The 20,402-nt window shown below is 38.7% G+C and overlaps 1 protein-coding gene across 8 annotated transcripts in view; it reads right to left on the reverse strand.

Moving 5' to 3' along the window:
• The window catches only part of GRIK1 (glutamate ionotropic receptor kainate type subunit 1), a 366,591-nt gene that overhangs the window by 32,770 nt on the left and 313,419 nt on the right, over positions 1–20,402 (reverse strand). For all 8 annotated transcript variants that reach the window (XM_036926325.2, XM_036926321.2, XM_036926328.2 and 5 more), the window contains 5 exons: positions 17,020–17,133; positions 14,958–15,161; positions 14,091–14,314; positions 8,353–8,471; positions 4,041–4,258 (listed from right to left, as the gene is read on the reverse strand). In XM_036926325.2, coding sequence (XP_036782220.2) covers positions 4,041–4,258; positions 8,353–8,471; positions 14,091–14,314; positions 14,958–15,161; positions 17,020–17,133 — 879 coding nt within the window. The remainder of the gene's footprint in view (positions 1–4,040; positions 4,259–8,352; positions 8,472–14,090; positions 14,315–14,957; positions 15,162–17,019; positions 17,134–20,402) is intronic.

Below are 20,402 nucleotides of genomic sequence, written 5' to 3' on the forward strand. Positions count from 1 at the left end.
ATTTAATCTTAGTTGTCCGTGTAAATACAGTCCCTGATGATGAATGTGGTTGTTCAACATCCAAATAACTCAGTGATGGAAAACTGCCTCAGCCTCCTCTGTCTCAGTCATGCAGTACCTTGACCAGCACTTGCTTAATAAATGTCCATTCACTCCCTCAGTGTTACCTGAATTCAGATGGTGGGTAGTGGAATCTCACTTGAGTTATTTAAAAAAGCGTAATTTTGGTTTTGCTCATGTTGAAAATCAAATATCCCAATTATGAAATATAAGGTCATACCGTCTGCAAGAATAGAAAAGTCTAGGAAAAGCCAATGGATTTTGAGTGAAATATGAGCAAGCAACCTCTGGCCACATGTTGCAAAAAGAAACTCTACGGAAAACATCCCTTGCTTGTGGCCCAAAGACCAATGGTGAAGGATAAGTCTGTTTTGTTCATGGATTTTGGTAATTTCTACAGTCCTTTCCATTTTGCAACTGCCTATTCTTTAGCTGTAAAACAATTTAAAATCAACTTGAAAGCAAAGACAGATTTCTACCATTTGGATGCTGCCAAAGGGATATATATATATATATATATATATATATATATATATATATATATATTTTTTTTTTTTTTTTCTGGGAACAAAAACACTCTATGTTACACTGTATGTGATGAGAAAATGCTTTGTATTAGAAGTTTCTTTGTAATTGAGATGAAATTGGGTCTATTTGAACAAATGACTTATGATCCAACAACTGATCAGGATGTGCTCGGTTAGGCTAGGCACAGGGGGCCCTCCTCATTCATTCAAGAGTGCCAAAGAAGATACCATCTTTGATTAAGAGAGAAAGGAGGAAGGGACAGAGGCCCTGATAGCAGCAGAGGTAAAACATTAATGCAAAGCCAGGTTAGGTGTGGTTGTTTGTGACCATAACTTCCTTCACTCAAGACTTAAGGTGGAATTGCTCTGAGAACTAAAAGCCTGGAATGTTTCTCTCCCTTGTGGAATAACGCAGTTTAAGAACTCTGAGTGTGTATCCTTTCTGAGGCTTACCAACAGCTTGCCACCCTCAAGGGGAAAACTAAAGCGGATTTAGTTCTTGTTCTCTTTTAGCAAATAAATTCCTTCTTGATAAATAGGGTTGCTGGGTTATAAGCTAACTTGTAAATTGAGGAACACGGCAACTGCATCTCTCCCTGTGTGGGTCTCTATGTATCCCTTCTGCTGTGGTCTGAATGTATCCCTCCAAAATTCACGTGTTGAAATCCTAACTCTCAAAGATGGTGGTATTAGGAGGCAAGGCCTTGGGGAGGTGTAAGTCCTGACATGGTAGTGGGGGCACCTTATGAATGGGACTAGTGCCTTATGAAAGAGGCTCCAGACAGCCCCCTAGCCCCTTCCATCATGTGAGGACAGAATGACGTCCGTGACCTGGAAGAGGGCCCTCATCTGTCCATTCTGGGACCCTGATCTTGGACCTGCCAGCTTACAGAACTGTAAGAAATGCATTCCTGTTGTTTGTAAGGCATCCGGCTCGTGGTAGTTTGTGACATTCCCTGGACGGACTGTGACACTCCTCCCCCTCGGTCCCCCACCCTCCCTTCTCTGGTAGAATCCCATTTTTCTTAGAATTCATTAGGGCATATGTTCATTTATCAAAAATGTATTTTCTGCATGCCTGCTATGTGCCAAGCAGAGAGTTAGGTTTGGGGGATATAATGGCAAACAAAACAGACCAATTCTCTACCCTCCAGGAACACACCTTCTTGAACTCTCTGAAGTGTGACTGAGCCCTGGCTCTTCCACTGATACTTTGTAAATTTGGGCAAGTTATTTAACCAAGGTGTGCCTCATTATCCTTATCACGTAACAGGGTGATAGTAGCTATCTCAACTGGCTTTTTATAAGGAAAAATGAGATAACATGTGTAAGGCATTTGTAATCAGAGTGTGAGGCTGTGAGTTAGTGTGAAATGCATGCTATTCTCCTTGTCATTGTCGGTACTAACATCACTTCTTCCTCCCTGAGATGCTTATTGCCTCCTGTTTGCCTGATGACCTGAGAGACCGCTTCCCTTTTGTGCTTCATTTTCAGGACCAGGGAGCAAGTAGGAACCCTCTCCAAAAATGCCCAGGGAACAGCAGGTATGAGAGCAGTGCATGATTGCTGTGGGGAAACACACTATCCAAGCACTATGTGGTCACCCCAGGGTCCTGCCAGAAAAATGGGAACCAGCATCCTTTATATTCAAAGAGATATGTGAGCAGAAAGAAATCAAATGAGGTTAAGGGATGTTTCGTGAATACATCGTGGCCAAGTCCGCTATTGCATTGTCAAAGGGCAGCCTCTCCCTTTTCTGTATTTGTGGTGTACAGTCAGAAGGTAGTAGAATCTTCTTTGCCTCTACTCATCCATCTCCTGATGCTTTAAAACTCTGATATTGGAGAAAGAGGTGAATCATTTTCAGGTATTTTCTGACATACTCAGTTCTACTTTGGCCATGTCCCTCCTTCCTAAATACCTTGTGGGTGACTTTCCTGGTTTCTGACAAATATCATGATGAGTCACTAGCTTGGGATAAATTATGTCCCTTCATACTATTGATTTTAGGATAATCCAAGCTTTCAGAAGCTTGGGAAGCCATATATTTAATGTCGGTCATCCTTAAAACAACACTTGTCCGGGGAAGAAATAATCACCACACTTAACGTATTCACTAAATCAATGACATATTTCTTAAAATGAAAAGTTTGTTTAAAAGTCATCTTTTTTTGACATAGAGGGAAAGAAAATCCTAACTTTTTACATTGATCTATTTTTTGGTAAACCTCTGGGTATAGTTTACTCTGAAAATGATTTTTTTTTTTTTTTTGCTAATTGTTAAACTAAATTTGATGCATAGTAATACCTACTTTGGTGAACCAATATTGTTATATAAACAAGTGTCCACTTTTTCTTGTCCTTAGTTTCTTGTTTCTAAATTAATATTCTTCACATGTCATTGCCGACTCAATCCTGGGGTGAGAACTTCATTTTTGGTAACCCGGGTGTGAAACCTTGATGAAGGTGTTTTAGAGTTCATTTTGGTTATGCTGTTTTCCCTTTATTCACATGTACAATTACCTTTTGAAAGAAGGTTCTAGCTCATCTCTGTCATAGACCAAGTATATGACTGAACACATAATTTCACTTCTTGAGGTTTTGTCCTCTTTTCAAGTAAATTGAAGGCTGAGCTCCATGATCTCCAAGACGTTTTTGCTATTTCTAAGCCTCCCTGTATCTGTTAAAATCCTTTTTTTTTTCTTTCCCTGTGGGAGGTGTAGTATCTGAAATTTGATATGCACTAAAGTTTAATCCATAAGCAAGGCAGAATGCGGTTTCATTACTCTGGGTAAGTAATTAAAAAGACTTGAACAATGACATGTGCTTGACATTAAAGCTCTGTCTACTCTAATTTAATTGTCCTTTGGTGCACGGAAGGCACTCCAGGCCATCTGAAAGCTACAGGCCACCCTGGGAGCACCTAGTTGGTGCAGATGTAGTATTAGGTCGATGTCTTCTGAGATTTTTTTTTGGTTTTAATTCTCCAAAGAAATTCCAGCATCAACACATTTACTTGTCATCTGCTTTTATCGCATCAAGTACAGAACAAAAAGAGCAAAACAATGATATTAAAGTATTCTGGTGGTCAGAATTTCAGATTAAGGAATCCTTATTTTGTGGGTTCCATACATGAGTGATTAATTAATGGGTGGTTAGATGGTATTCAGAAAAGAGCAGTTTTTTTTTTCTGATATAAAGGCAGGAGAGGATTTGATGATACAGATTTGTGGATTCGAGTGTAGTAAATTGGACCAAAGAAATTGCTTTATGGTGGTTGCTGAGGGCACACAGTTCCTTCTAATAAGATTATGTCATTATAAATTTTCTTTTATAAAAAATATTGCCCACCTGTATTTATTTTTATTTCTTTTTTGAGAGACTCTTTTATTCCACATTCCCCTCCTCTCAGCAGGAGGCAAGCATTGGGAATATACACTGTCAGTTTCTTACCTTGAAGAAGGTCATTGTTGATCCATCTCTGACAGCCCCATATTCTATCTTGGTTTGCTTTGCCAGATCATCTGCTGAATCTATGGGGGATTCCATTCTCTCTACTGTTAAGAAGGCAGCCAGATTGGCAGTGTAGGATGAAATGATGATTAGGGTGAAAAACCACCATATTCCTCCAACTATTCTGGTCGATAGAGCTTTGGGCATCAGCTCTGATCCTGCGATGATATATCATCAGAGTCAGAGTGTTAGACACAGTCAGAAGAGGGAAGACTTAGGATTCAACACTAGTCAAGGGAAGTAATGCATTTGTGTGATACAAACATTATAAATCCATCAAGGATTTACTCTCTTGTGTGTAGGTGAAATAGATGCATTTTTAAGAAAAGAGAGCAAGCTCTAAACGATTTTGTGTCATTAATCATTGCTGCTGCTTAAAATGTAATTTATTAACATTTGAATGGTATTAAATGGTTTTGACCCTAAGATAGTCTATGTCTACAATTTATAGAGCTAGTTTAGTTGCTTAGATTTGCGTTTGTTTTTGTTGAGCGTCAATCTCCAGACTTCTGTTTTTTTTTTACTATTGTCTAATATGATGCATCTTTTTGTGTGAAATAAAGTGTTCTAGGTCTTTGTACAACTATGAAAGCTTTGAAACGGTAACCTACTCTTATTTAAACTTAAAGAATGGGAGAAGTTTCCAAAAGATTAACATCTGCCATTTATCACATGTATGTTAGTAAAACATTGGGATTTTACAAATCAAATGAAATAGGATACAGCTATACTTGACAAGTAGATCAATCATTTTTTATTTTTTTTTCTTTTGAAGTCAGAATGACTTTTTTCTAAAGAAGATTCTTATTTGATTGAAAAGATTATATTCACCGAAAAGCATTTTTGTTCTTAAATAAAACAAAAGTGAAAGGCAATTTTCTTCTTAAATAAAATACTCTTTCTTAATTACAGTTCAAAGACTGGATGCTTCTCCGATGAAAAGGAGTAAAAATATACATTTTAGATATCATCAGATGATTCCTGATTGTTAAAGAAAACATGGAAGCACTTAATGTGTTTACCAAGAAAACATTCTTCTCTAAAAGAAAGGGTATACGGAGCAAGTTTACTTCACACAGGACAATTATCTGTGAATACTTTCTAGCTCAAAACTTTTGGTCAAAAAGCCTGTAAATCCACCAATAGAATCAAAAGGGGTAGAAGGGTTTATGCAAGCTCACTCCAATTGTACTAATTCATGAATAGGTTTTGGCTAATCTGCTTGCTTCAAATTCAGCGCTGGTTCTGTACTTAGCATCTCCTCCATAAAATTGGAGGCATGACAAAGTTCATTGGACTAGTTACAAAGTGGAAGGAAAACACCCTAAGTTTAAAAATTCAAAGGGTGAAGTACAGCAGGTGCAATATCTAGTTTAAAGGATTCTTTCACGAATTCTGATGGGGTGTTTTGAAATTTTGTATTTAATGGCTTAAGATGGAAGGGAAATTGGAGTTTACTGATCTATAAATAAATGAGTTTATGCTTAAGTTTAATCTATAAACAGACACATATTGCTGATAAAGTCAAAGCCAGCTCAAAGCTCATGATAAGCAGACCAAGGTTGGCAGAGTTTCTGGGCTTTGAATTAACAGACACATTCTCCTAATGCTATCTTTGAACTTCATTTTCTTTTAATGAGGTCAGTTGTTTAATTGTGGTTTGTATTTCTTTCTTCTTTTTGTTTGAATTTTGGTGTGTAATATTACACAGATTTATAATGATTTCCTCTAAATTGCCTCCAAGGATTTAGTGGTATAATTTGTTGTTTTAATCTTGTGGTTTGATGGGATTGATATGCCTCTGGGTGTGTCTGTGTGTTTAATGCCCAAGGTAGTTTCATACCTTTATATTTAATTGTTCTAGCAGCCTTGTGCCTGTATGATATTATGTTAGCTTTTTAGTTGGTTATTAAAATACCATTCACTTAATAAAATAGCTAGGGGGAATAAGTAATACAATTAATAGGTTTATTTTTATAGTTTATAGGTATAGATTTTCTGCTATAGGTTTATCCTTATGTTATTTGGTTGTATTTATGAAAAGATAAAGTTTTAATTTGTTATTTGTGCATTTTCATAATTACGTATTACATGGCAGTGAAACTGGACAGACAGATGGATAACCAACTATTGACATGTAATAAATAATATAGACTCATATCTATCACACTTTACATATTTATACTTTTGGTGAAGTTATCTTGGAAATTAAAAAATAATTAGTAGAAAGCTAGTCAGAGTACATTTTAAACCTTGGTAGATGGTATGAATTATATTTTATGACATTTCATTGTGGTTTTTATTTTCACTCAATCTTGTAACTTTTCATGACTCTCAGTGTTGATTGATATACTTTGAAATGGCTTCCCTCAAGTAGAGATGGTTTATCTAAGTTCCAGCTCTAGAGGATGAAGTTATGGAAGCAATGAAAGTAGAGTTAAACATTATTAGAAAATATTTGGGATGAGAGACAATACTTGCTGAAGTCTCTTTAGTGCCTTTTACGGCAGACATGACAGCCAATCCTGATCCAGACTTTGCTCACGCTCTGTAGAAAAGAGAAAGTCTGATCATCACATTAAAAAAGAAATTAAACACAATGGTTTCCAATTGAGTACAGTGACAAGCTTCTGCTAACAAGAGAGCACAACAGTCAATACAGATGTTAGCTACCTGGTCCAATGTCACATGCTAAGGACAGATGCACAGTCACCAGTATCACAAATTTACATATGGCCACATTTATTTCACCTGACAAATATTTTTAAGCCTGTTGAAAAACAAGCAGAGTCTGGTTGGGGCTGACTGTCATGTACCCAAGGTAGTGGTAACTAGCACACACTGCACCCCACGATTTGCTGTGGATGATGGTAAACTCCAAACAGGTAGAATATGAAAGAGAAGTTTGGGGGCAGGTGCATTCACATGACAGAAGGCAGACACAGTCATGTGTACCTGCCCAGACAGTCTGCATGCTCTGTGACATCCAAGTCTGTATTTTTCTATTCTAATGGTATGGGAAGACAAGCTTTAGGGAAGGAAGGGGGTCTCCTTTACTCCTTGAAAGTAATTGCTCATAAGATAAATGTCCTAAAAATTAAATGCACCAGTAAAGCAGTGTATGGCTTTTAATGGGTTTTCATGAAAGATTTATCTGTGCTATGCTCTAAACACATGCATGTGATTTCTAGTAAATCAGGGGCTGTGTCTAAATCTATTTAACAGTGCCTGCATAAACTATGCTTAATTGCATGATGAGAGGATTTACCCACCCTCCTCAATTGTTTGGTGTTTTCACAGTAGAGACACTTGTTCCCTTCTTTTAGTTCATAGACACAAAATACAACCATTTCAAGTAGTATGATATCCACTTCCTCATGAGAAGTCTTAGGGGTTCACCCCCAAGTAATAAACAGGTTTAATATATGTCTCAATTGAATTTTCTTTTGCCAATTTATTTTTGCAGCTTATTGCCAAATGAGCAGATACTCCAAACACAACAGCATCTGTGACTTATGATTTTCTTAAATTAATGCATTCAATCTTAAGGAATATTTTCTAGACCCTACACCTGGAATCAAAGCTGAGGAAAAACTACAAAAGAGCTGTATTTCTTCCAGAAGTTAAGACAACTCACTCTTCCCTTCCCAGCAAAATCAAAATCCCCCTAATTATAGAAAAATGTATGAAGTATGCTATTCTTCTATGGTTTGAATTTTATTTCCCCAATCCCTAGAGTTTATCATTGCTATGGTTGCCAATTAAGGGAGATTGTAAAAGTTACTGGGAAGCTACGATGAATCCCAGTAGGGTCTCAGAGTGGTATTTAGGTGACAGTTTTAGGTACTGCCAGCTATTGGAAGAACGTTCAGTCAACTTAATTTTCAAAGGATTCAAATTTCACTCCTTGAGAACCTCTGACTTGCAGAGAAGGAAGAATAAAAGACTGATCCCTCCATCTATGCAAATTTGTAAAAAAAATTTAAGGTACTTTATCCTTTACTCCCCTCCAGGAAAATTGGTATTCACTGCTTGTTACAGGTCTTATTTTAGATACATAGCAAAGGACTTCCATTTAGGTCATATTTTTGTCTCTGTTATTTTTAGAACTGGCTGGGAAGTCAGGTTCTAGGTTTTTAACTCCTGAGATGGTTTTTGAGCCTACCCTCCAGTTCCTTGGTGGAGTTTACCAGCACAAAAGCCTGTCAGCAGACTGTGGGGTGCCTGTGACAAAGACGGGCAACCGGTGTACCTTGCTGCATGAGAGCTCCAACTCCAAACCAGAAACTGTTTAGTAAAGTGAAATTGTTTTCCACCACGTCTGAGTCGGGGTTGCATGGGTGGGGGTTATACCACTCGTAGGGTGTAAACCTGTGGCAGTTAACAGAAACAGTCTGTGAACATCAGATGAACCCAAGCAGCACCATAAAACCTGCTGAGCAATGCAGAAAACCCAACAATCAACGGTGAGAAAAGCATCAAACCAAAACTGTACAGGCTGGTTTCACAAACTTACAGCTGTGGGGGGCAGAGTGCACAGGAGCCTTGAGACATTCTATTTACCAGACTTACTTCTAAGCCAAAGACGTTGGTCAGCTGGAGTTGTACTCCTTGGATCTAAATGTACTGAGTTGTGAATTTTCCATTCATTTCCCTTTTACTGAGCAAGTAGATGAACTGTAAAGCATGGTTCACTCATCCCAAGGAGTTATCCCACCAAGTTAGTGATGACCGCTACGCACACTTGCTATGTACCAGCTACAATGTCAAGATACTGGTTTGCTTACTGCTGTGGGAGATGCCGAGATGAGGCCTGGTGGGCCTCCTAGGGGCTCTGTGGTCAGATGCTTACAAGAAGTTTGTGATTTAGTGATTTCATAATGCATTAAAGGGGCTGCAAAACTTAAAAAAAAGTAGTGAACAAAAAGGTCTGGATTTGGGTGTATCTGTTTTTTTTTTTTTCTTTAGGATAGTACATATATGGAAACAAAAATCACAATTCTTAAATGAAGAGATGAAGTTAAAACTTAGAAGTGTTCTGTCCTAGGCATAGGGGGTTCATTAGTGTTAACTCTAAAGCATGTCCACTGCAGTTTTGGATTCATAATTCCCTTTTTATTTGTTTTTCATGGTTTCCAGAATTACGGGCTATAGTCACTTGATCTCCAGCCCTAGTTAGTCTGGAAGTTGACCTTGAACCAGTCATTCACTTCACCTCTCTTGCCTTAGTTTCCTTATTTGTAAAGAAGAGGGAATGCAGACATTTTCAGGGTGTATTAAAATAAAAATTCAGGGAACAGAACAGAATTTTGGTTCCTTCTCTGTTTTCTAAACATCTGTCTGACCTTTACAGACCAAGGAGGCCCCGGCTCTGTGGTTATTTTTTAGGGCTGTCTTGCCAAGGGACACATTTTTCCAGAGAGACATTAGCAGATGCTCTGCAAAGTGATCAGGAAATGATTTAAAACGCAGTAGTTCTTAGCACCGGAAGCTTTGCCATTTGCCACTGGTTCTTTCAATGCAAGCAGGAGTGTTAGAGTAATGTTAAAATGCCATAAAACCGATGAGAACATATGGAATGCTCTGCAGCCATAAGGTTTCAGCAGTAAACAATAGCAGGTTGCTGACACATTGGGGAGAGCCGGGATTAAGGTGCATACATTATGTATAGCAAAAAGCAAGGCACACTGTGAATCATGCACAGGGAACTGGGCAGACAGCTCCTTTTAATGAAATACCATTCCCTAAATCCCCTGTATGCCTTCTGGAAAGCATACAGTGTCCCCTCATCAGGTCTTAGGGGGACTGGGATAACAGCCTTGGGGTTCATCCCACAGTAATGGTATACAATTCATTACAGTGCCTTCTCCACAGCTCCAGGGCACACAGTGTGGGCTCCTGTGAAGGTTATGAATATAGCTTTAATTGACAATGCCATGCCAATATGTTTTATTTAACTGTTTCAACAATATAATTAAGCTTTGAATTTCTATACTCTTCTAACCGTCGTAGGTTGCCTAGCTAAAGAAATGAATGGCAATATTAATGAACTTGCTAATTGAAACCGTGTGCAGAGTAAAGATTCTGTTACTTAAGCAATATCATTGTCACTTGTACAATAATTTAAAAATACTGATTGTAATAAATCAGCAGGCTTATGCATTGCTAAGTTTTTCTAAACAGACCATAAAACTTGCAATGCCTAAGCACCACTGATATTCAGGTACTTCTCCCCCATATATGTGCTGATCAATGAGCTCACCACTTCCTTTGGAATGCTGCTTTGAACTTGGTCTTGTTTCAGGGTTTCATACTTGCAGTTATAAGTGAACAAGTAATCTAATTTCCTATGGTAAAAAGGAAAACTGTCTAAATAGTAATGTGATTCTGCCCCTCTGAAGAGATATTTTAGACTCTCTCCAGAATTCTGAGTGACTTGTTGCACGTGTGGACTGAAGAAGACTGTCATGCTGCTGAGCTTCAAGACACTGGCTTTCAGAGTGACCCAGACCTACCTGTGGCCTGCACGTAGTGATTTCAATTTGAAATTCCTATGCCTGCTTAAAGAAAGCCAGGGTGACAGCAGTGTCAGCAGCAGGAAGTCTGTGGGAAAATCAATATGTGACCTGCACCAGTGGTACTCTGAAGCTGCTGTCCCCAGTTGATGCTGATCTTTAGTAGAACGACAGAGAAAGGGACAAATGTGCTTAGAATCTGTGTCAAAATTTGCATATGAAAGAGTAGCATTATGTGGAAATGTAGAGGTTCATTTGGGGGTTATGTTCATATATGCCAGGCTTTTTCTTGAATGGAAGATATGGAAGATATAAAATGATCTTCATATTGAAGATCACTAATTAAAGTACTCTTTTTATGGCTGAGAATGGATATTGGGCTGCACTGAGGAGAGGGAGATCATAAAGGAGAAAGCTCTATTTGAACTTGAACTTGTAGAAACTGCTGGGCTTGTGTCACAATCTTAGAGTTCCAGTCAAATGTTTCCTTGATTTTTTTTTTTTGCTAATTGCGAACTTAAGAAAACAAACATAAATCATAAAATGTAAGCCGACATTGTATTTTGGATATTTGGTCTATCTAAATTGTGTGTTCATGATGAACATAAAATACTTGAGGTTATTTAAAAAAAAAAGCCAACCATGAAACAAAAACACTGATGTGCACTTTTGTAACAAGTCACATTAACTAAAATTTTTAAATCCTTTTCCTTCGTTTTTCTCACTATATAAATTCAATTCAGGTCAGCAAATGATTTCGAAGAATCTGTCTAGTGAGAGCATTAGCCTAAATGCAGTGATGGGCTTTATTTTTCCCTTTTAATTGAACATAAAAGGATATACTTCAAAATGTAAATTCAAAATCCTCTCTAGAGCTAAAGATGATTATGAGATTAACTTTTTCTTTTCTACTTCACTGACTTTGAATGCAAACTACTAAGGTAGTAACAGAAAGATTTTACATCTTAGCTTTTTGGTATGGGGTGACCAAGTTCACGGTCTCAAGCTACGGTGGTGGGGAGTAAAAGGGATCCGGCAAGCCTCTTCAACAAGGATTTTGTCTTTGGGAATCACCTCCACAATATGGTTAGCAGTTTTATGAAGTAGAGGCAGGAATGGATTGAAAGTGTGGAGAGGATGAGCATGGTTGAGAGTACGACCCTCATGACAGGGCACCTTCGGACGGCAGGGAGATATTTTCCACGCTTCACCACCAAGCCGTTCTCAAGTCTGCGTTTGATACCTGGTGACTCCACTTCCCCAAGACCCAGGGCAAGAGGAAAGACAGCATGAAGGGGACAGTAAGGAGGACAAGCTAAATAAAGGGCTGGCTTATAAATGGTATTATCAGTGAGTGGGAATGTTGAATAGATAGTATTGATTGAGGGGGGGATATTTTCTTAATAGAATAGAATGAAGTCAGAAAGTATAGGGCTCTGGGTCAACAAGAGCTTATAGAGGAACAGACAGAATAAGGAAGGGGAAAACCTGTACCGAATGTTCCACTACTCAGACATATTCTGATGACAAAAATAAGGGAATTTAAAGGCACTTTGCGGTCAAGTGTAAAAGGGTACTTTGAACCTGCATGCTTGTGAGAACTTCTGGATGCTTCTGTGGTTTTTCTCTCACTGCCTTTGATCAAGTCAGTTGTGTCAAACAGTGTGGTTGCTCATCAGCACGGCCTTGCCACTTCTGCTCATAGAGCAGCAGACTTGGGGCATGGAAACTCACTTCTCTGCTGTCCTCTGCTGCTGGGATTGCTCTTGTGTTCCTAATATCACCCAACAGATGTGGGCCCCAGAGCAGAGGAATGAAGCAACGAGCCAACACAAGATATTTTACACATTGTTGGAGGGTATATTACCTTACTGTAGTCATTTTATTAAGTGGCCTGCTAGGGCAGTATTAATTTCACTTGGGAGCAGTAATGAGAAATACACCTCCAAAGGCAAATGACTTATCTTTTAAAATGTGACATCCAAAGCAATGTCTTTAATTATTTAGAGCATGGTCATTCAAACTTGGTGCTATTGACATTTGGGGGTGATTCTTTGTTGTGGGGGACTGTCCTTCAAACTGTAGGATGTGTAGCAGAATTTCTGGACTCTACCCATTTAATACCAGTAGCATCCTCCACCTTTAACTGACAACCAAAAAATATTACAGAACATTGCTAAATGTCCTCTGGGGTACAACATCTCTTCTACTTCAGAACCACTGATTTAGGACATAAAGGATAATATCACTATACATAATGTCAATATATTATACTCTGTTGTAAGACATATGGAGAAAGATCTTTGGTCATTAATTAAAAGTAGTCTATTTGGCCAAAACTTGAAAAATGATTTAGGATTTGGTAATGGTACATTTTATAAGGTATGGAGAAAACATTTATTTCATAGTGAATGTATAAATACCCATATGTGAGATCATATATTAATTTAATTTGACTATGTCTGCTTTATGGATCTTTAAAATCTTTCCAACCTGGGTTATTTTCCCAAGTTTTCTTTATAATTTTGCCAGGGAAAGAGTTACCTGGTATTAATCAAAACCAGGCAGTGGACAATGACAAGAGCTAGCATGAAGAAATATTTCTCTTAGAAATTCCTGGAGGGAAAACAAAAATTGATTAGGGAAAAAGTTGACTGAGTTTGGTTTAAAGATGAAAAATTTTAAAATGAGTATGGGATATAGAAAAGTAGTTACATTGTTGCATCATCTTTCTAGGGATATCAAATGCATAAGCCAATAGAGAGATAAATAGCTGTGTTTCAAATTCAGCATCAAAGGTGTTTAGAAAATAAAATCTAGTGAAAGGTATAAAAATCCTTTGAAGAACTGTGTAGAGTGATATGGTTAAACATAGAGCTATCTTGGAAAATAAAACCTAACCTGAATAATTTCATGCCTCCAACTCTATGTGTAAATTATCTTTGCTTTCACAGTTATTTCTAGAATTTTCTTGTTAACTCTAATATTTTTAAATAAAAATTTCAAAGTATTTTTCTGAAGGTTTCACAGTCTTGTGTTCCAGTATGTATTTGTTACAACAATTTCTAGCTAACTTTTTTCTGTTTTGCTTAACCAAGTATTTCAGAGGTCTGGTATCTGGACACCATTTTACTTTTCCTTTTGAAATATTTCAGATTTATTAGCAGAGCCACTGCTTTTGTTATAAGATGATTCAGGGGAAATGGGTAAATAACCATTTTGTGTTGCATGAAATACTGATACAATTAAATGATAAAAAATTTATCTTCTTGCTGCATTTTAAAAGTACCTTGTTAATAATTAGAAGGTATTCATTTATAGAGTGGCTTTTAGGAGGGAGAACTTGACAGAATACAACAGGAGGCAAAACTAAAAGAACATTTTAAAGTTCTTAACTGATGTGTACCTCTTGAGCATACAGGTCAAACAGAAGTTGACCTAGATCTGTTTTAAGTTCAGTAGTTCTCGAGCTTACCTTGCAATCACGAAGAGTACACAACTGACGCCCAAGCAGGCTAAAAGCACATACATCCAAATGTCAGGAGACAGGGGATTGAGGAAGGAGAAGACTCCTGGATTGGTGCCGTTGGGCTTCCGGTAGAGAATGCTGATGCCCAGGGTCATGAAGGGCTTAGAGAAGTCGATGGCTTTCTCTCGCACGTAAGTGATGGTGAGAGGGGCCACTGCCAGATCAGCCCTCTGCAAAAGCAAGTTTGAAACCATCAGCTTACTTGTCCAGCTTCCCAGAGAATGTCTGGACTTTACCTGGGTACTCCTGATCCCTGGTCTCAACTCCAAACGTTTCTGACTCAAGAAGCTTCTTTGGTGATTGGCTTGGGTAGTTGATTTACCCAGTTATGCTTATTAAATTGTATTTATTAGCAGAGAAACCAGAAGGTACGAAATGCACACAGACAGGCATATATGCATTCTGGAACTAAATGGAGGAAAAAATTGCAGGGGGATGTCTTTCGAAAGGGCATGTGAGAAAAGCAAGGAATGAGCAACTTGATCATAAAATTAGCTGACAAGCTGAGATTTTGCTCTGAAATGCAAACTGTAGAATTCTTTATCTAATTTAAGAATCACTGTGGTTTATTCTTTAGAATGAAGGATAGACCTGTACATTTTTATCCTAAATTTTTATCCCTACTTGCCCCTCCAAGGAAGCAAACTCCATTTCTAGGTTGTTTTCTCTTACTTTTTAAACCACTGGATTCAAAAAGTGAAACATTTCTTCTGATCTGGACATAACCATTTTTTCTCTTTTCTTTTACTTCTTTTCAGTCTGAATTTTTCTAGACACTTAAAACCCACATATAGGAGACGTATGTTTGCTTACGTGATCTATAAGTTCTCTGATCATTCCATTCCACTCTCCTTTGTCATTTTGGGCTCCATATTTACCATCAGGGACGAGCTGAACATCATAAATGAAACCCAAGATGTTTGACAATTCCTTCAACAGATCCAGACAATATCCTTCAAATCTGTCATTTCCATATAGGGGCTTATCAGATTTCCTGTACATCACGTAGGGTTCTTCCTACAGGAAACCCACCAAATGTGAAAACCGTGTTATGACAGAAGGCAGAAATTACTCACACAAGCTCCATCAACAGTGAGAAGCTTTAAAATATTTGAAAGATTTTCAAGATATGAATAGATTTTAAGGACTTGAAGATTTAAAAAAGTTTACAATTTGAGAGTCCTGAAATGAGTCCCTCCCCTTCCTGCCTTTGCTAATCTCATCCTTCCTGTTTCCTCTACAAATAAGGAACACTTCCTGGATTACTTTTGCCCCCTTTCTGAATGAGCGTGGTTTCCTCCACTGCTGAGGGCAAGGCTGTGAGTGGATGTGTGATAGAGATACAGGCACCTTTAAGCTTTGGGTCTAAGTGGAAAGGGCAGTAGAGGACCAGATGGCTGGATTTCTGGCTTCCAGGTGTGCCCACACCCACACTGTCTTTGCATGAGCTGCCTCCCTTCTGGCTTTTATCAAAGGACTTCACCAACTAACAAAATGGACACCCAAATCAGCAAATATATCCTCTTGTTCTTCAAACTCTCTATGTACTGAATATTCTCATTTCCTCATCTCTCAGCTACATTTCATCTCAGTTTCACTATTCATTTATTCTCCACATATTTTGGTTGGTTTTCTTCAGGGTATCTATTCAAAGACTATTTCTATATCTTCTTTTATCATCAGTTTCATTTTCTTACTTGAACTCACCTCAAATCTTACATTTGGTAATTCTTTCCATACATGATAAATCCCCTATTCTATGAATATGGACATTTCTTTACTACCATTTATCTATAACCGTATTAATTTTTATTTGACTAAATGAAAATTAATTTTATTTTATGAAAGCATAATAGTTGCTATAAGACTGATATACTTTTACTTCTTCTCATTATGCATTTTTTTCCCAGACATTTAAGTCCTGTTTAGGCTTATCTTAAAAGAAACTGATAGAAATAGAAAACTGCATTTCCAAGAGATAGTTGCAGAGAAAATAATCACCAGAAAAACAAAACAGTTTTTATTTTGGGTGAACAAATCTCAGAAGTTAATGGTTTCAGAAAGCAATTGGTCTGACATTATGGATGGAATCAAATAACGCAAGAATGTCTGACAGTGAGGATTTTAGAGGTAGCCAGTCCTGCCCTTTATCCCTTGGGTTAGGGTGGGGAAGGGGGAGAATGAACAACCTGTGGATGTGCAGTGGCTGGAAGGGGGCATGATGATTGTTCCCATAGGAAGTAGGGAGTACCTATGCCCGGGTCTTTGAAGAGTAGCTAATAAAGAGGCTTTTTACAGAGGAGTGAGCAGGGCAAAAGGATCCAAGGATGGAAGTGAGAGCAAGGGCAGTGTAGACACCCAGGGACCAACATAATCAGGATGCTGGTGCCAGTCAGGACTGAGACGGGCAGGAGGAAACGGTGCTCCTGGAGTCCAGTACAGCCAGAGTGCGGAAGCAGGATCATTGATGGGACAGGAGTGGTGGTTGTGAAGGACAGAAGTTCTAAAAAAATCACTGGGGGGCAGGGGAAGAAATGACCTTACTTTCTTTGCGCACTCCCTGGTCTCTAGCCAGAGTCTCCTGGGGGTTGAAACCTCCCCGCAGCCAGAGAGCAATGAGACCAGCTGGCTGGGGCCGGACAGTGGGGCAGAGCAGAGCTGAGGATGGCTTGAAGGAGGCAGATCTTTAGAACACTGGTGGAAGCTTAAAATTCAATCCAAATACAGGTATATATTAACATATGCTTTTAATGTGCCAATTAAAAATAGACATTTGCAGACAAGAGTGGTCAGCATGATAAAGAGAGATGAAGAATCCTTCAATGCTTAGGACAAGAGTCTGGGTATGGCAGTCTGAATTCTAGAATCAACTTACCAGAATGGTGGTGACGATGAGGGTTCGATTGGCCAGTGAATCGGTGATATTGTTGGACCTGTCTTTGTTGCCATCTGTCATGTTAAGCCCACTGTTGGAGTTCCAAATCCCAATCTACACAGAGCACAGTACATCAGAGGCTGCTGGCTGTCAGTGATGGCATTTATACTAGAGAGAGGCCCCTTCTACACCAGGAATGGACCCAAAAGCTCATTGTCTGGGAAGAGGATGCTGGGACATCACAGTGGTAACTACTAATTGTGGGAAAACAAAACAATGGAGCAATGAGTATGTTGGTGGAACAGGGGAAATTTGTGCTATTTGGGGTGGATGGGGGGAAGTCCTTTTGTTTTTAATTTGTTGAGTTCATTGCTCTTTTTTAAATAAAGAATTCTTAAAGGGGGATCAGATATATCTTCTAATATGTACTTGTTGAGCACCTACTTATATGCCAGGCACTGTTCTAGGCATTAGAGAACATAGCAATGAACAAAACACACAGAACATCTCCCTTGCAGAGGTTACATTCTTTTGATACAAACCCTACATTGCCAAAGTGGTACCATTGGTGCTCTAAACATTTATAAGGAATGGGATGGAGGGAGCAGGGTGTATGATGGAACCTCCTAATGAAAACTTGACTTAGGCACTTGGGAGAATGGGCATCTAAAAGGAAAAGATAAATGGGAGAAAAGGTGTGGATGAGCAGTAGACTAAGTTCTGGCCTGTCTTCCTTGAGGGGCCAGTATTGGGTAGGGGTGCCTCCTGTGTACCCCTGTAGGATTCTGCCTGTACCTCTGTTCTGGGCTTATCTCTGTTATTCATTCGTTTGCCTGTCTTGTCCATCCATTTGACTATGAACTCTTCAATGAGGGTTTTCACTTGTATTGCTCACTGAGCTTTATATCACAGACCTACAGTGATTGACAGTCAGCAAAACCCATTGCTTTTTTAAAAAGTAACGGCCCACAATTTTCTCCAGTGGCCAAGTCACTCCTGGGTTATTAGGCTCTATAGAAATATATTGATTGGTTTAGTCTTTGTAGGCACTCAGGAGAAGCACTTCAGGGACTTGTGCTATTTATCTGAAATGTTCTCTAGGCATTTACTTCCAGGCTGGTGAGACTGAAGGCAGATGTGATTCAGAGCGGGGCAAACCTAACTGATGTGTGACCTTGGACAGGATGCTAACCCTTCTGAGCTTTGGTTCTCTAATTGCAAAGTATGTTATAGGGACAGTGAGAAGATCAAATGAGAAGATGCATATGAAATGTTGGTATATATTCAGAACTACACAAATGTTAATAATAAAAGGACAGCTAAATGAATGCTCTGGTAATTTCTTTAAGCTTGTCCTGTTGTGGATTAACTTGGAATTATTAGTGAAATTCTTTTATTTATTTATAATATAGGAGCAGATAAAATAAGGAGCTATGAAAAACAGGGGTAGTATAAGAACACTTAACACTTGGACAGACTCTGGGTTGGACAGGGTAGACCTATGCCTGATCCCTGAATATATTCCGCCAACGGGAGCACATTTGGCTAGCTGGACAGAAGACAAGCTTTACAGACAGATCCTAAGCTTTGCAATTTACCAACAGTGTGACCTGGGCAAGTTAATTAACCCTGTTGGGCCTCAGTTTCCTCACCAGCAAAATGGAGATAAGAGGGCTTTTCTGATGATTAAATAACATACCACCCATGGGAATCCTAGGCCTCTCCTTTCCTTTTCTATTTCTTTACTTTGATTTGCTACCTAAATACAGTAGCTGGGAATTCATTTAGATTGACAAATGTCCTTTTTAGACATGTAAAGTCTTTGAGGAAGTTTCAAAGAATATCACACATTCACACAATAGTGTGACATGTCTCAATTTTCCTGTTTTTCTTTCTTTCTCTATTTAATAGTTGATTGGTGAATAAGGAGACAGGTCTAGGTCAGTGGGGCTCAGGGACTCAGTTTTTGCATTTGAAAATATTTTGATCCTGTTTCTAGAAGCAGGGCCTGGGATGGAGGACAGCACCTTTAATAACCAGTTTTTCCAGGATCAAGTGTGACACTCTAGCTCAAAATGTGCAAAACATCGTGCCTGTTAGTTGAAGAATCTTCGGTTTTCTTGACTGGTTTTAAACCCAGGAAAGGGTGACAATTTTTCTTCTCTCTCTCTTCAACCTCCCCCTACCATTCTCCCACTTTTTTGAGGCAGGGACCCTTGCTTTTAGGAAACATAAGTCAGAGCTAAACACACCTGGAATCTACTGGGTGTCATGCAAAGCCATGCTTAGGTTGTGAATAACTGATTTCTAGCTCTATGAAGGCTGTGTATTAATTGGGCCCTGGCTGTCCTCCTAATGAAACCTTGACTTAGGCACTTGGGAGAATGGAACCTAGTTTTTAATTAAGTATTGAAAGGTGGAGAAACTAACTGTGTTTGGAGCTTATTTTTTAAGTAATGGAGTGTGTTTCTATTAATGTCAAGTGTGTGTTTAAAGGAGCTATACTAATAATTGAAAATGGCAGTGCTGAACGGCCTCACAACATCCTTCTCTTTTGAAATACAGACTTGAAACAGCTGATGAAAAGCACTCACAGCTTTAAGTCTGGCTTTTATTTCCTTTATGAGCCCCACAAAGAGTGGGGTCAGATATCTTTGCAGCTCATTTCCAATCAACTAAGACCCAGCATCCTATTCAGTGTGAACTTTCTTCCATAAAATGAGAAAAAGGAGAGGTATTTTTTTTTTACTGTGTTAAAAAAGTTCCTTCAAATCTAGACTAAAAGAGTATCAAAATGTAGTCAAGGTCAGGCTATTCCTGAGAAGTGGACAGTATATATGAGTTTGAATGACCTTAGCCTTTTGTTTTCAAATCTTTAAATGAGTAAAACAAGTGTGTGTGTATGTGTGTGTGTGTGTGTGTGTGTGTGTGTGTTTTATTTTTTATTTTATTTACTTATTTTTTAGATTTTGGTATCATTAATATACAATCACATGAGCAACATTGTGGTTACTAGATTCTCCCCATTATCAAGTCCCCACCATATACCCCATTACAGTCACTGTCCATAAGCTATAGAGTCACTACTTCTCTTCTCTGTGCTATACTGCCTTCCCCGTGAACCCCTCATATTAGGTGTGCTAATTGTATGCCCCTTATTCCCCTTCTCCCTCCCTTCCCCCCCATCCTCCTCAGTCCTTTTCCCTTTGGCAACTGTTAGTCCATTCTTGGGTTCTGTGAGTCTGCTGCTGTTTTGTTCCTTCAGTTTTTGCTTTGTTCTTATGCTCCACAGATGAGTGAAATCATTTGGTACTTGTCTTTCTCTGCCTGGCTTATTTTACCGAGCATAATACCCTCTAGCTCCATCCATGTTGTTGCAAATG

This window comes from Manis pentadactyla, chromosome 1, assembly GCF_030020395.1.
Source record: "Manis pentadactyla isolate mManPen7 chromosome 1, mManPen7.hap1, whole genome shotgun sequence".
NCBI classification, from domain to species: Eukaryota; Metazoa; Chordata; class Mammalia; order Pholidota; family Manidae; genus Manis; species Manis pentadactyla.